This window comes from Ovis aries, chromosome 1, assembly GCF_016772045.2.
Source record: "Ovis aries strain OAR_USU_Benz2616 breed Rambouillet chromosome 1, ARS-UI_Ramb_v3.0, whole genome shotgun sequence".
Classification (NCBI taxonomy): Eukaryota; Metazoa; Chordata; class Mammalia; order Artiodactyla; family Bovidae; genus Ovis; species Ovis aries.
In genome coordinates this window covers 52102303-52118762 of record NC_056054.1, presented here as the reverse complement: position 1 = coordinate 52118762, position 16460 = coordinate 52102303, and the positions used below count along the sequence as shown (strand labels likewise).

At 37.4% G+C, this 16460-nt stretch overlaps 1 protein-coding gene across 1 annotated transcript in view; it reads right to left on the bottom strand.

Annotated features, from left to right (window-relative positions):
- Positions 1–460: 460 nt before the first annotated feature.
- Positions 461–16460, bottom strand: part of MSH4 (mutS homolog 4) — an 85294-nt gene continuing 69294 nt past the window's right edge. Inside the window, exons 18-20 of the mRNA XM_004002088.5 lie at positions 14078–14252; positions 6095–6183; positions 461–3121 (exon numbers count right to left, since the gene is read on the bottom strand). Of these exons, the coding sequence (XP_004002137.2) occupies positions 2942–3121; positions 6095–6183; positions 14078–14252 (444 nt within the window). The 3' untranslated portion in view covers positions 461–2941. The remainder of the gene's footprint in view (positions 3122–6094; positions 6184–14077; positions 14253–16460) is intronic.

The following is a 16460-nucleotide window of genomic DNA, read 5'->3' as shown; positions in this document are numbered from 1 at the left end:
TGCATTACTCATTACACATCTATTAGAATGGCTAATATTTTTTTTAAAACTGACAAGTGCTAAAGAACATGTGGGACAATTGAACCTCTCACACATGGCTGACAAGAACGCAAAATGGTATAAACCCTCTCGGAAAGAGTTTAGCAGCTTCTCTTGAAGTTTAATATATACTTACAATATGACAGAGCCAGTCCACTAAATTAGTGATAGTGAAGTCAGTCAGTCGTGTCCAACTCTTTGTGACCCCATGGACTGTAGCCTATCAGGCTTCTCTGTCCATGGGATTCTCCAGGCAAGAATACTGGAGTGGGTTACCATTTCCTTCTCCAGGGGATCTTCAGTAAATTTTAATAAGCGAACCTGTTTCTGTTTTGTAAACAAGTGATTTACAATAAAAATAAATATTTTATTTTCAAAACACACACACACACACACATACACACACACACACACACACAAATCTCTATCCAAATGTTCATAACAGCTTTATTTGTAATCATCAAAAACAAAATGCCTAAATGTCCTTCAGTGAGTGAGTGAATAAACCATGGTACATATTCAATATAAACAATGGAATACCAGCTAGCAATGGATAAATTCTAAAGTACATGATGCTCAGTAAAAGAAGCCAGTCTCCAAAGGTCACATGCTACCTGATTGATAAAAACAAAATTATAGGGAGGAAATCCTTAACCATTCCCAGTGAAGACAGAGGTCAGGGAAGAATTTGGCCACAAAGGGCTAGTACTGAGGGAATCATCTGGTAGTGACTGAACTGTTCTGCATCTTGATTGTGGCAGTGGTAGTGGTTCCACAAATCCATAAATGTGCCAAAATTCATTAAATTATAGACTTAAAAATTTAATTTTACTGGATGTAAATTTTAAAATAAACAAATATATATATTACTTTCCAGGCATGAAGGTTAGCTGCCTTTTTCCTCTACTCTCATGTACCTTAGCCCTCGACTTGAGATAGATTAATTCATGTGAGGAGAAAGGTGGAGCAGACAAAAAGAATGGCTTTGAGGTAGATTATCAAGGAGTTTGTTACAACATTTTGAATATTTATCTTAAAAGATTGGATTATGAGATAATGATCTATAATTCTAGAGACAGACAAAGGCGAAGAGGTACTAAAGAGGAGAGCAAATAGACCTGAAAATTACAGAATGGATCGTCTCCCTACCTTTCACCTCTGTCCTATAGCACCATGACTTAATAATTCTATCTTCATCTGACTTGCTTTTTCATGTGCTTCTGCTACACACAAAATGATTGAAGAAAAAGCAATTTAATTTTAAGAAGATATAAATCCATTTTTATTTCAGTACTTCAAATCTAAAATAAAAGGGATTAATCAGTTGGCTACAGTTTTCGCATCAAAAGCTCTAAATGATGAACAATTTCTTAAAAGTCTGGTGGAATTTAATTTGGCATTAAATGTAAAGGGAAGCTAATAACATCTGAGGAAATGATATCTAGCATATTTAGTAGTTTGCACTTGTCTCTGTTGCCTTTTCTTCCACAGCCCTGCTCCCCTTCTGACTTTTTTATTGCTTCCTCCTTTTCTTCCCTGCCCTCCTACACAGTATATGATGCCCTTTAGCTCCTCAATGCCTCCTAGAAACTTGCCACAAGTCTAAATTATCTACCTGCTTTTACGAATGACCACACAAAATAGAATTCATCTCAAAGGCTGTGAATTAAAATGTGGCTAATAGTCAAGTTCAAATACTGTGGAGCTCTATTTATAAAACATGATTATAGGAAATATAAGTAGTCTAATAGGACATTTAACATATATCTAATGTAACTAGTAACACTAATTTACAGTAATTTTTATTTTTAAAAGAATGCGTGTCATTCAGATTATAACTTTTCAGTATACCTGGCTACTAATATGTACTTAGAATACTAAGAGTTTAATAAAGTCAAAATTATTACATTTTGTAAAATAAAATATGCATATATTAACAAAAATACTTTAAAATTATTTAATAATTTCCCCATGTTAGGCGTTTGGGTTGAGATTATGTGACTAAGTCTTTTACTGAGATGAAACTGCAGAAATAAGGTGTTTGAGAAGCTCTTTGCAGTTATCAAACAACTGACAGTCTTCCATTTTCTTTTGTCCACTTATAGAATAAACTTTGGGTAAACTCTAAAAGGTGGTGTGAGCCATATGCCTGTGCAAAAACAATTCTACATAATGTTTCCTTGTGAATCAACAATTAAGGCAAACATATCAATATTATCTTTCTGCTGCCTCGGTTACTCACCTAAAAAAGATGGTCAAAAATGAAAATTTGGAAAAGAAAAGGGGTTGGCAAGTAGAAAACAGAACACCTGGCTATTAGGTAATTACTCCTTCCAGAAACACTCTCTGCACTACGAAATACCTATTTGATGAATTTCAACCTTTAGAACTATACTGAATGCCAAAATGAATACTTTAAAACTCTCAATTGTATTCTAACAAACTTCAGATGTATCCACTGTTGGAATTTGATGGCACTAATTAAGAAATTATTGACTCATAATAAGAATGTAAAAGAAATATTGGTTCCAAATAAGAGTGTAAAAGAAAACCTCACCTAAGTTTCCAGGCCCACAAAGAAAGATTGCTTTTAGCTAAACTATATACGATAACATGTGAAACCATAACTTGTAACATGAAGTTTCATAAATGAGAAAAGTGTCACATTAGATTTTTTCTTACATAAAAATCAGTTCTTTAAATAGTTCTCATTTCTTTCTTAAGTTATATAACAAACATCTTCTTATACAGAATATATAGATGATAATGCTGATGTTAATACAATGTAATTTTCAATTAAAATATAAAATTTAGCAAATATTTTATTTTGCTCACAGGAAAAATGAATTCTAGGTTCCTCATATTAATATATTATTTCATTAGTATAAGATGTGAATTGTTACTATTCTTCAGTCTTTCCTGAATCTTGAAAATCTGCTTCATACTTCTTTTTGAGATTACTTAAATATGTTCGTAAACTGTCTGGATCCAATTGAGAGTTTCGAGCAGTTTGAACAAGTCTAGTAGCTAGATGGTACACAGCTCTCTGTCTTTCCATCTCAGGTGTACTCCTTTGGTTTTGCTGTTATTGAAAAATATACAGATAAAAATTAAAATATGATTCTTATTTTGGCAATATTCTATCTCCTTTCATAGAAATAAGAATTCAATGGTTAACCAATTTTTTGGATAAGTCAGTCCCATCCAACTAGAGAATAATATACCAGAAAAAATAAATATTATTTTGGAGAATAAAATTTCTCATGAGTACTTACTACTTTATGACAGATCCTAATCCTTGAAAACCATTTTTCAATGAAAAAAATCTGCGAAATGTTTCAAGTTTCTCAATACAACACCAAAACGTAATAGAAAATCCACCAGAATTATGTCCTACAAACACTTTATCATTGAAAAGTTATGGGAAAATAACATTCTGCTCATTACTATGCAGTGTTCATAATTTTAAATGTCACTCAGAGTACTGCTCTGCTATCTCCTACTTTAATTTCCCAGCAGATAAACTGGTGGATAGAATGGGTCATCAGTAAAATGTCCCTCAAGAGAGTTCAAAAATAGAAATTGCTAGAGTCTAAAAGAAAATACTACTTTAGGGATAAATTACATTTTTAAAATAAGCAACACAAATAGCTAGTTAAAATTATGCCTTAATTCTTAACAAATTATACTTAAGGATACCCAAGAAATAATGCTTAAAATAGGACTCTTCTAATACTTTGGAGGACCTTTGGATATTCAGTTCTTGAATACCTCCCTTCAGGGTTGGGAGTACGACTAGAAAATTCTTCATTCACTTTTTTGCCTGAGCTAGATCGAGGAATCAGTATTTTTTCAATCTTAACTTTTTATGTAAAGACTTAGTTTCCATTCTCTAAGGGAATGGAATACAATCCTTTCAACTCCTTCTCAATAGCCAGGAATTCTCTCTCTTACTGTCACTATAGAAAAACTGCATACAACTCCATGAGATAGAACATTGATTCATCCATCTATTTGATATACTGACTGATCAACTATCCATTTACCATTTAAACAACAATTATAGCTATTATTATCTATTTTCAAGACCCCATAAACTGTATTTATGACTATAGGGGATACAAAAATGTCATCCTGACATGACAATGGAACTCAAAAAGCTCAGTCTTACAGTGAAACATACACGTTTACAAGCAATTGATTAGTCATGAAAAGTTCCATAAGGGAGATACAAAAATGTTCATAGGAAAGAAAGTTCACTTCCATCTTGGGTCAAGAAAGGCTTCAATAGGATGGAGTATGGGTAGCCATTCCTCTCTCTAGGGGATCTTTCCAACCCAGAGATCGAATCCAGGTCTCCTACATTGCAGGCAGCTTTTTACTGTCTGGGCCACCAGGGAAGCCCCATTTAAAATGAATCTTGATGGATAGAAGAGCCTAGAAGGAAAGATATTCCAGATGGAGAAAACAGAGAGAGCAAACACGTTAGAAAATGTGGTACACAATCAGGTCAAAATGATGAAATGACAAGTAACTCAATGTGGCAGAAATGTAGAAAAGGGAGGGAACCTACTGCATAGTCCTAATGACATGTACTTAAGAAGAAGAATTCATAGACTCTTAAGCATCCATGAGAGATACGAAAATGAAGAGAAGAAAAGGTTTTTCAAAAGATGAGAAATTTAATTTTGGACCTACTGAAGAGAAAATATAAGTTAAGGTTTTAAGAAATATGGAGAAAAATATACAGTTTGAATCAAAAAGAAGTGAAAATGGAGGGTGAGGAAAGGATGAGAATCACCAACAGTATAGAATTCTAAACAAAGAAATGGTAAAATCTTAGGAATTCTTAGAAAGCACCAGTGAAGAAGGCAAAGGAGCAATCACCAAAGAGGTAGAAGAATGGGAATTACTCAGTAAAATATTCAGCTAAAGAGAAGTTATATTAATTTGCAGTGGATAAAATTAGCCTGTCTTGAATATATTTTGAGCAGCATCAGGAAATCTAAAAACTGGAAGACTACTGGAGAGGTTGCCCATAATTGGAATTCGGCAAGAGGAATTCTGAAGAACTAGGTAATAAGAGGCTCTTCAGAACTGGACCACTGCCAAAATCACTGGTGAAAAACTGCAATGGAATAACTAAATAGGCAAGTAAAGTCATAAAAGCAGTTAAGGTCAAAAGACTGATGGATGTTAAAAACAAAACAAAACTGAAGGCAGGTTAAGAAAGAGCAAAAGATAAAAGAAAGATTAATACTGAAGAAAATTTATACTGCACCTAGTTTAGTTTACTGAATAGGATGGATTCTTAAAACAATATAAAACAACCCAATGCAAAAAAAAAAAGATTTCAAATTTTCAGTTACCAGATGTAAATTCAGTGTTGGGTCTACTGCTTCCTAGCAAATCACTTAATCTCTGTGAACCTCAGCTATAAAAATGTAAGTAAAAATGAAAACTTTATTATTTATCTTTAATTAAACCTAACTACTTCATGAAGAGTTAGGCTTATATATGATAATGGATACAAGAGCTTTGAAAACTATTTTAAAAGATGTGAAATGTTGTGCATAGTGTTTCTTTCTTTTTTTTTGGCTGTTCCAAATCTTAATGGCAGCATATGGAATCTTTACTGTGGCCTGTTGGGATCTAGTTCCCTGACTAGGGATTGAGCCCAGGCTCCTACATCAGGAGCGTGGAGCCTTAACCACTGGATCACCAGAGGAGTACCATGATTTTTATTTTTAATACTTATTTAAGGAGATTTCTTTTCTTATCATAAAGTCAGTGTAGCAGTAAGTACCAGATGAACTGAACTGTTTAACTTTTGTCTCCTATTTTATTAGTAGATTTTCTAGGGACAGTTATAATACATCAAACCAAAAAAGTCTTGAGAAGTAAAAAGGATTTTGTTTATTTAGGAAATAGGTTTTTGTTTTAAATGTTTTAATTATTACTTATTATATATTTAGATCGAAGACCATAATAAACATGTACACTAAAAGTATTTTCTTAATTTGAAAAATAATTCTTATTGCTAAACTTTCCTTACCAAAATCTGTCTGGTAATTCGAGTTGTGATGTCTTTGGCATCCAAGACAATTGACGGTGGGAGTGATGATACCTCTGCAGCTTTTAATCCTAAAATTATAAACAATGGGACTTCAATATTATTACTTGTAGTATTGCTATGTTTGTGTTAATCAGTATTAATCTTTTCTTCACAGATTTAAACTTCCTTTCTTAGGCATTTATGAACTACTTCTTAAAATTATGTTCTTCCAAGTTCTGGGTGACAACTTGCCAATTATTAGATTTAATTACTTGCTAAGACATGTAAGACAAATTAGAATATCAATTACTTCTCAAGATACCTCTGAGACAGAAAATATGAAAGGGAAAGGAAAAGGGTAATTAGAAAATCAGATAATAGTAATAACACTGAAATTCCAGCTACAAATTCAGTTGGTTTATAACTCGAAGGACATAATGGGTTTTGCAGGATAGAAGAAAGTGTAGTCACAGATAAGCTTACAGCTAAGTATCCATATATTTAGTAGATTAATGAGAGAGGGATTTCTCAGAAGTCATAACGATAGGTGACTACTCCATGGAAATTCAAATACCAGTAATATTCTCATGCTCTTAGATTTTTATTGTATCAGTGTCTCATAGATTTTCTATTTTATGCTAATAGTTTATTGCTTTAGAGGCAATAGAAGCAACATCAACACTTATTTAGAAGTTACTAACTGCTAGGCACTGTGCTAGACAGTTCATATTTGATCATTCATTTAATCCTCACAAATCCACATATATCACCATTTAATAGATGAGGCTGAGGCTTATAAAGATTAAACATCTGATACAAATTAAGTTATACATTCGCTTTTCCCATTTCAAATAGCAAAACAAAGATGATTTTTTTACTCTCACAAAGAACAGTCATAGCTAAAATAATTTTGGGAAAATTATTTGTGAAAGTCCAGTTTGTAGGTCATCTGCATGGCGGCTCTATAGTGGGGTTAATGGCAACTTTCTCCAAGAGGACTTATGCCGTATGCCATGCCTCCCAGGTCTGCTGTAGCCAGAGCCCTTGTCCCTGTGGCAGATCACTTCTGTCCTATTCTTCCGCAGGAGACACTCAAACACTCAAAAAGCAGGTCTGGCACAGTTTCTTGTGGAGGTTGCTGCTCCTTTCCCTGGGTTCTGGTGCATACAAGGTTTGTTCGCTCCCTCCGAGTCTCTCTGGCGAGTCTGAGATTTGATTTTAAAACATGATTGTGTCCCTCCTATCATCTTGTTGGAGCTTCTACTTTGCCCTTGGACACAGGACATGTTTTTTTGGTAGGATCCAACATTCTCCTACAGATGGTTGTTCAGCAACTAGTTGCAATTTTGGTGTTCTTGCAGGAAAAGATGAGTGCACTTTCCACGACACTGTCTTCAGTTCAGCTCAGTTCAGTCGCTCAGTCATGTCCAACTCTTTGTGACCCCATGAACTGCAGCACACCAGGCCTTCCTGTCCATCACAAACTCCCGGAGCCTACCCAAACGCATGTCCACTGAGTCGGTGATGCCATCCAACCATCTCATCCTCTGTTGTCCCCTTCTCCTCCTGCCCTCAATCTTTCCCAGCATAAGGGTCTTTTCAAATAAGTCAGCTCTTCACATCAGGTGGCCAAAGTACTGGAGTTTCAGCTTCAACATCAGTCCTTCCAATGAACAACCAGGACTGATCTCCTTTAGGATAGACTGGTTGGATCTCCTTGCAGTCCAAGGGACTCTCAAGAGTCTTCTTCAATGCCACAGTTCAAAAGCACCAGTTTTTCGGTGCTCAGCTTTCTTTATAGTCCAACTCTCACATCCTTATATGACTACTGGAAAAACTATAGCCTTGCCTAGATGGACCTTTGTTGACAAAGTAATGTCTCTGCTTTTTAATATGCTGTCTAGGTTGGCCATAACTTTCCTTCCAAGGAGTAAGTGTCTTCCAATTTCGTGGCTGCAATCACCATCTGCAGTCATTTGGAGCCCCAAAAAATAAAGTGAGCCACTGTTTCTACTGTTTCCTCATCTATTTGCCATGAAGTGATGGGACCGATGCCATGATCTTCGTTTTCTGAATGTTCAGCTTTAAACCAACTTTTTCCCTCTCCTCTTTCACTTTCATCAACAGGCTCTTTAGTTCTAGACTTTCTGCCATAAGGGTGGTGTCATCTGCATATCTGAGGTTCTTGCTATTTCTCCTGGCAATCTTGATTCCAGCTTGTGCTTCATCCAGCCCAGCATTTCTCATGATGTATTCTGTCACTATCTTAGATTTAGACTATACCAAAGAAGTTCTTGTACTGTTGCAGTTCTAGGGCCCACAACAGATTTCCCAACCTAGGAACCTGGCAAAGGGCCTGAGAACCCCGAGGGGATTTGACTTTGAAGGGATTTGATAACAAAACTTTCAAAGGACTGGGGAAAGAGATTCTTCGAGGGCACAACAAAACCTTGTGTGCACCAGTACCTAGAAGACAGGAGCAGTGACCCTGCAAGAGGCTGAACCAGACTTGCTTGTGAGTGTCCAGAAGTCTCCAATGGAGGCATGGGTCGACAGTGGCCTGCCAAGGGTCAGGGGCACTGACCACAACAGTCCTGGGAGCTGCACTGTAGTGGGGTAAGTCCTTTGAGTTATTGATTCAGTTGAGCTATTTCAAATCCTGAAAGATGATGCTGTGAAAGTGCTATACTCAATATGCCAGCAAATTTGGAAAACTCAGCAGTGGCCACAGGACTGGAAAAGGTCAGTTTTCATTCCAATCCCAAAGAAAGGCAATGCCAAAGAATGCTCCAACTACCACACAATTGCACTCATCTCACATGCTAGTAAAGTAATGCTCAAAATTCTCCAAGCCAGGCTTCAGCAATATGTGAAACACAAACTTCCAGATGTTTAGGATGGTTTTATAAAAGGCAGAGGAATCAGAGATCAAATTGCCAACATCCGCTGGATCATGGAAAAAGCAAGAGAGTTCTAGAAAAACATCTATTTCTGCTTTATTGACTATGCCAAAGCCTTTGACTGTGTGGATCACAATAAACTGTGGAAAATTTTTCAAGAGATGGGAATCCCAGACCACCTGACCTGCCTCTTGAGAAACCTATATGCAGGTCAGGAAGCAACAGTTAGAACTGGACATGGAACAACAGACTGGTTCCTAATAGGAAAAGGAGTACATCATGGCTGTATACTGTCACCCTGCTTATTTAACTTTTATGCAGAGTACATCATGAGAAACACTGGACTGGAAGAAGCACAAGCTGGAATCAAGATTGCCAGGAGAAATACCAATAACCTCAGATAAGCAGATGACACCACCCTTACATCAGAAAGTGAAGAGGAACTAAAAAGCCTCTTGATGAAAGTGAAAGAGGAGAGTGAAGAAGTTGGCTCAAAACTCAACATTCAGAAAACGAATATCATGGCATCCAGTCCCATCACTTCATGGCAAATAGATGGGGAAACAGTGGAAACAGTGTCAGACTTTATTTTTTGGGGCTCCAAAATCATTGCAGATGGTGACTGCAGCCATGAAATTAAAAGATGCTTACTCCTTGGAAGAAAAGTTATGACCAACCTAGACAGCATATTCAAAAGCAGAGACATTACTTTGCCGACTAAGTTCCGTCTAGTCAAGGCTATGGTTTTCCAGTGGTCATGTATGGATGTGAGAGTTGGACTGTGAAGAAGGCTGAGCGCCGAAGAATTGATGCTTTTGAACTGTGGTGTTGGAGAAGACTCTTGAGGGTCCCTTGGACTGCAACGAGATCCAACCAGTCCATTCTGAAGGAGATCAGCCCTGGGTGTTCTTTGGAAGGAATGATGCTAAAGCTGAAACTCCAGTACTTTGGCCACCTCATGTGAAGAGTTGACTCATTGGAAAAGACTCTGATGCTGGGAGGGATTGCAGGCTGGAGGAGAAGGGGAGGACAGAGGATGAGATGGCTGGATGGCATCACTGACTTGATGAACGTAAATCTGAGTGAACTCCGGGAGTTGGTGATGGACAGGGAGGACTGGCGTGCTGTGATTCATGGGGTCGCAAAGAGTCGGACACGACTGAGCGACTGAACTGAACTAAGTCCTTTGAAGGAGGTCACCATTACTCCTGCAAAAGTTTGGCCTGAGGCCAAACTACAGGGAGGGACCACAACCACACACATCAGCAGAAAATTGGATTAAAGATGTACTGAGGATGATCCCACCCATCAAAGCAAGACCTAGTTTTCCACACAGGGAGCCCCTCCCATCAGAAGTTTCCACAAACCTCTTATCCTCATCCATAAGAGAGCAGACAGAATGAAAACCACAATCACAGGAAACTAACCAAACTGGTCACATGGATCACAGACTTGTCTAACTCAATGAAACTATGAGCCATGCCATGTAGAACCACTCAACACAGACAGGTCATGCTGGGGAGTTCTGATAAAATGTGGTCCACTGGAGAAGGGAACGGCAAACCATTTAAGCATTCTTGCCTTGAAACCTCATGAACAGTATGAAAAGGCAAATATATGACACTGAAAGATGAACTCTCCAGGTTAGTAGGGCCCAATATGGTACTGGAGAAGAGTGAGAAATAGCTCCAGAAGGAATAAAGAGTGAAAACAGAAACAACACCCAGTTGTGGGTCTGTCTAGTGGTGAAAGTAAGTCTAATGCTGTAAAGAACAATATTGCTTAGGAATCTGGAATGTTAGGTCTGTGTTTCCAGGTAAATTGGAAGTGGTCAAACAGGAGCTGGCAAGAGTGAACATCGACATTTTAGGAATCAGTGAACTAAAATGAACTGGAATGAGTGAATTTAATTCAGATGACCATTACATCTACTACTGTAGTGAAGAATCCCTTAGAAGAAATAGAGTAGCCCTCATAGTCAACAAGAGTCCAAAACGCAGTACTAGGGTGCAATCTTAAAAATGACAGAATGATCTCTTCATTTCCAAGGCAAACCATTCAATATCACAGTAATCCAAGTCTTTGCCCCAACCACTAATGCCAAAGAAGCTGAAGTTGAGTAGTTCTATGAAGCCCTACAAGACCTTCCAGAACTAACACCCAAAAAAAGATGTCCTTTTCATTACAGGGGACTAGAATGCAAAAGTATGAAGTCAAGAGATACCTGGGTAACAGGCAAGTTTGGCTTTGGAGTACATAATGAAGCAGGGCAAAGGCTAACAGAGTTTTGCTGAGACAAAGCACTGGTCATAGCAAACACTCTCTTCCAATAAAACAAGAGACGACTCTACACATGAAAATCAGATGGTCAATACCAAAATCAGACTGATTATATTCTTTGTCGCTGAAGATGGAGAAGCTCCATACAGTTAGCAAAAACAAGACCGGGAGCTGACTGTGGCTCAGATCATGAATTCTTTATTGCAAAATTACTAGGCCATTCGAATATGACCTAAATCAAATCCCTTAAAATCATACAGTGGAAGTGACAAACAGATTCAAGGGATTAGATCTGATAGACAGAGTGCCTGAAGAACATTATACTGGAGGCGGTGATCAAAACCATTCCTAAGAAAAAGAAATGCTAAAAGGCAAAATGGTTGTCTGAGGATGTCTTACAAATAGCTGAGAAAAAAAGAATTGAAACGCAAAGGAGGAAAGGAAAGATATACCCATCTGAATGCAGAGTTCCAAAGAATAGCAAGGAGAGATAAGAAAGCCTTCCTCAGTGATCAAGGCAAAGAAATAGAGGAAAACAACAGAATGGCAAAGACTAGAGATCTCTTTAAGAAAATGAGAGATACCAAGGGTGCATTTCGTGCAAAGATAGGCGCAATAAAGGACAGAAATGGTATGGACCTAACAGAAGCAGAAGATATTAAGAAGAGGTGGCAAAAATACATAAAAATTACACAAAAAAGAACTTAATGACCCAGATAACCACAATGGTGTGATCACTCACCTAGAGGAAGCATGTTGGGGTGCGAAGCCAAGTGGGCCTTAGGAAGCATCACTATGAACAATGCTAGTGGAGGTGATGGAATTCCAGCTGAGCTATTCAAATCCTAAAAGATGATGATTTGAAAGTGCTGCACTCAATATGCCAGCAAATTTGGAAAACTCAGCAGTGGCCACAGGACTGGAAAAGGTCAGTTTTCCTTCCAATTCCAAAGAAGGGCAGTGCCAAAGAATATTCAAACTACAACACAATTGCATTCATCTCACATGCTAGCAAAGTAATGCTCAAAATTCTCCAAGGTTTCAACAGTACATAAACCAAGAACTTCCAGATGTTCAAGTTGGATTTAGAAAAGACAGAGGAACCAAAGATCAAATTGCCAACATCCACTGGATCATAGAAAAAGCAAGCGAATTCCACAAAACATCCACTTCTGCTTCACTGACCCCGCTAAAGTCTTTGTGTGGATCACAACAAACAGTGAAAAATTCTGAAAGATATGGGAATACCAGACCACCTTACATGCCTCCTGAGAAATGTGCATGCAGATCAAGAAGCAACAGCTAGAACCAGACATGGAACAATGGACTGGTTCCAAATTGGGAAAGGAGTACATCAAGGCTGTATATTGTCTCCCTGCTTATTTAACTTACATGCAGAGTAAATCATGTGAAATGCTGGGCTGGATGAAGCACAAGCTGGAATCAAGATTGCCAGAAGAAATAGCAATAACCTCAGATATGCAGATGACACACCCTAGTGGAATAATACTAAGAGGAACTAAAGATCCTCGTGATGAAGGAGAAAGAGGAGAGTGAAAAGCTGGCTTAAAACTCAACATTCAGGAAACAAAGATCATGGCATCTGGTCCCATCACTTCTTGGCAAATAGATGGGGAAATAATGGGAACAGTGAGAGACTTTATTTTCTTGGGCTCCAAAATCACTGCAGATGGGGACAGAAACCACGAAATTAAAATACACTTCCTCCTTGGAAGAAAAGCTATGACAAACCTAGACAGCATTTTAAAAAGCAGAAACATTATTTTGCCAACAAAGGTCTGTATAGTCAAAGCTATGGTTTTTCAGTAGTCATGTATGGATGTGAGAGTTGGACCATAACGAAGGCTGAGCACCGAAGAATTAATATTTTTGAACTGTGGCGTTGGAAGACTCCTGATAGTCCCCTGGACTGCAACGATATCAAACTGGTCAATCCTAAATAAAATCCATCTTGAATATTCATTGGAAGGACTAATGCTGAAGCTGAAGCTCCAATAATTTGGCCATCTGATGAGAAGAGCCAGCTCACTAGAAAAGACCCTGATGCTGGGAAAGACTGAGGGCAGGAGGAGAAGCGGATGATAGTGGACGAGATGGTTGGATGGCATCACCAACTCAGTGGACATGAGTTTGAGCAAGCTCCAGGAGATGGTGAAGGACAGGGAAGCCAGGTGTGCTGCAGTCCATAGGTCATGAAGAGTCAGACATGACTGAGCGACTGAACAACAAGGTAAAAGTCAATTGAAAATTCCCTGAATCTGTCAACTTTACATGTATCATAATGATTTAGATAGAAAGTATCTAACCAATTCTATAAACACACATAACTTGGTAACACATTCCATTTTAAGACTTAAGATTTAATTACCAAGTTCTCCAAATTTAAAGAAAACAGAGGAAGGACCTTGTTACTAAAAGAGTGTCTAAGAAATATATAATTTCCAATTCAGTATATAACTTTCAAGTATAACTAAATTACATTTTCCTAAGTGTAGAAACATACTTCTGGGGCTCCCATGTATTATAATTCTACATAGTTACTGTTAATATGTTTTTGAAACAAGCTTAATACATAAAAATGTGAATTTGACATAAAAAATACAGTCTTAGAGCAGAGACACATTCAAAAGAATGAAAGATAAAATTGCTTAGACTGATAGTCAAATAAACAGGAAAGAAAGTTTATCTTTTAAGAATATATGGTATTTCAGCATAAACACACATTTATATACACACACATATATATAGTATATATATATATATAAAATTTCTATATGCATACCATAATTTTTTTCTTCTGTAAGTCCCTTAGAAAGTTTGTAGGTATACAAGATTGCTTCTTTATTTCTTGAAGTGTTCTTTACATGTTGAACTTCAAAATGCATGTTTTCTACGTTAGGATATAGACCGTCTATTTGGCACAGTTCCAGGAAATGTGTAGCAAACAGTGTAAATGCCTAGAACATATAGTAAATATCAATATTTTTAAATGCACTAGAAATTTTTAACTATTTAAACATAAAATTTATTTTAACTTATGAAGTAGCTTCACAGAAATATAATGAAACTGGCAAACTTTGAGGCTAATATGGTCAATTCATCTTAAAATGTTTTGAAATTTTATATTCAATGAGGGAAACATTTATTATGTTTACACAAACACATGTATGTTACATTATGAAAAAGAGAACAAATGCAAAAATCCTAAAAGAAAGAATCTGAAGATACTGAAAGGATGAAGTTTACCAGAAATATAACTATTAACTGAGGTAATCATTTATTAGAGAAGTTACCCACAAACAAAATCATAACATTTCCCTCACTTTAAAAAATTTTTACTTTAAAAGTAGATTCCTCCCATATAAGTAGTTTAGGGAAAGTGAAATCAGTGGATTATCTTAGGTATTTGAAACTGCATAGGTTTTTACTTTTATATTTGCATTAAGTTAGGGTTAGGTACTTATACGGGGGAAAAAAAGGTTGAGAACACTGCTTAGTACAATGATTCTTCAAGTTTAGTAATCCCCTGGGGAGCTTGTTAAAGATGCAAATTATTGATGCTTATCCTCCTCACATTCCCAATCAGTAACTGTAATTTAGTGCCCCAGGAAATTGCAGTTTCCCTAAGCACTTTAGGTGATTTTGATGGAGATGGTTCAAGTGACTTAAGACCAGCACAGTGGCTTCCTGTCCTGTGTTCAGAGTTACTGAAGCAGATATGACTAATTATGTCAGTGAGAAATGAAATATATGATTAGTGGAAAAATTAAATAGTAAAACATTAAAAAGAAAATATTTCACTGGCAAATGACTATCAGTTATGGAAAGAGTTAGCAAGGGGAGGAATGGTTTTGTATATGACAGAAAAATATGTAATAAATCTCAACTATTAAACAAATCAAAGGGGGTATAAAACAAGCAAAATTTGTAAAGCAACAAGAAAACTTTTTCTTAGAAATTTATTTTTGGCTGTGCTGGGTCTTCACTGCTGCCTGTGGGCTTTCTCTAGTTATGGTGAGTGGGGGCTACTCTCTAGTTGCTGTGCATAGGCTTCTCATCGCAGTGGCTGCTCTTGTTTCGGAGTACGGGCTCTAGTGTGCATACGCTCAGGAGGTGCAGTGCATGGGCTTAGTCATCTTGCAGCATGTGGAATCTCCCCAGACCAGGGATCGAACCCATGCTCCCTGCACTGGCAGTCAGATTCTTAACCACTAGAAAACCAGGCTAGTCCCAAGAAAATATCCCAGTAAACTAGAAGCTAGAGACGATGTTCATAATAACTATTATGTCCTCAAATTTTATGCCCCCATACTCAGTTGCTCAATCATGTCCAACTCTTTGTGACCCCAGGGACTGTAGCCCTCCAGGCTCCTCTGTCTATGGAATTTTCCAAGCAACAATACTGGTGTGGGTTGCCCTTTCCTACTCCAGGGGATCTTCCCGACCCAGGGATCAAACCCACATCTCTTGGGTCTCTTGCATTGGCAGGTGGATTCTTTACCACTGTGCCACCTGGGAGGCCCATACTATTAATCAGATACACACAAATTAAAGAAATTGTGAGGTATCATCATATATACTAAAATATCTTTTTTTAGTAAGACAGTAAATTTGGTTCCCTCATCATTGCTAATAACATTATAAACTGCAACAGCCCTTTGGAAAGTAGCATTGTGGGCTGTTTAATCAGACCCTCTGGCTTTATTACCTTGACTTTGCTGCCTACTCTAAAGAATACACAGAAGAACTGTACAAAAAAAGATCTTCATGACCAAGATAATCACGATGGTGTGATCACTCACCTAGAGCCAGACATCCTGGAACGTGAAATCAAGTGGTCCTTAGAAAGCACCACTACGAACAAAACTAGTGGAGGTGATGGAATTCCAGTTGAGCTATTTCAAATCCTGAAAGAAGATGATGTGAAAGTACTGCACTCAATATGCCAGCAAATTTGGAAAACTCAGCAGTGGCCACAGACTGGAAAAGGTCAGTTTTCATTCCAATTCCAAAGAAAGGCAATGCCAAAGAATGCTCAAACTGCTGCACAATTGCACTCATCTCACACGCTAGTAAAGTAATGCTCAAAATTCTCCAAGCCAGGATTCAGCAATACGTGAAACACAAAATTCCAGATGTTCAAGATGGTTTTCGAAAAGGCAGAG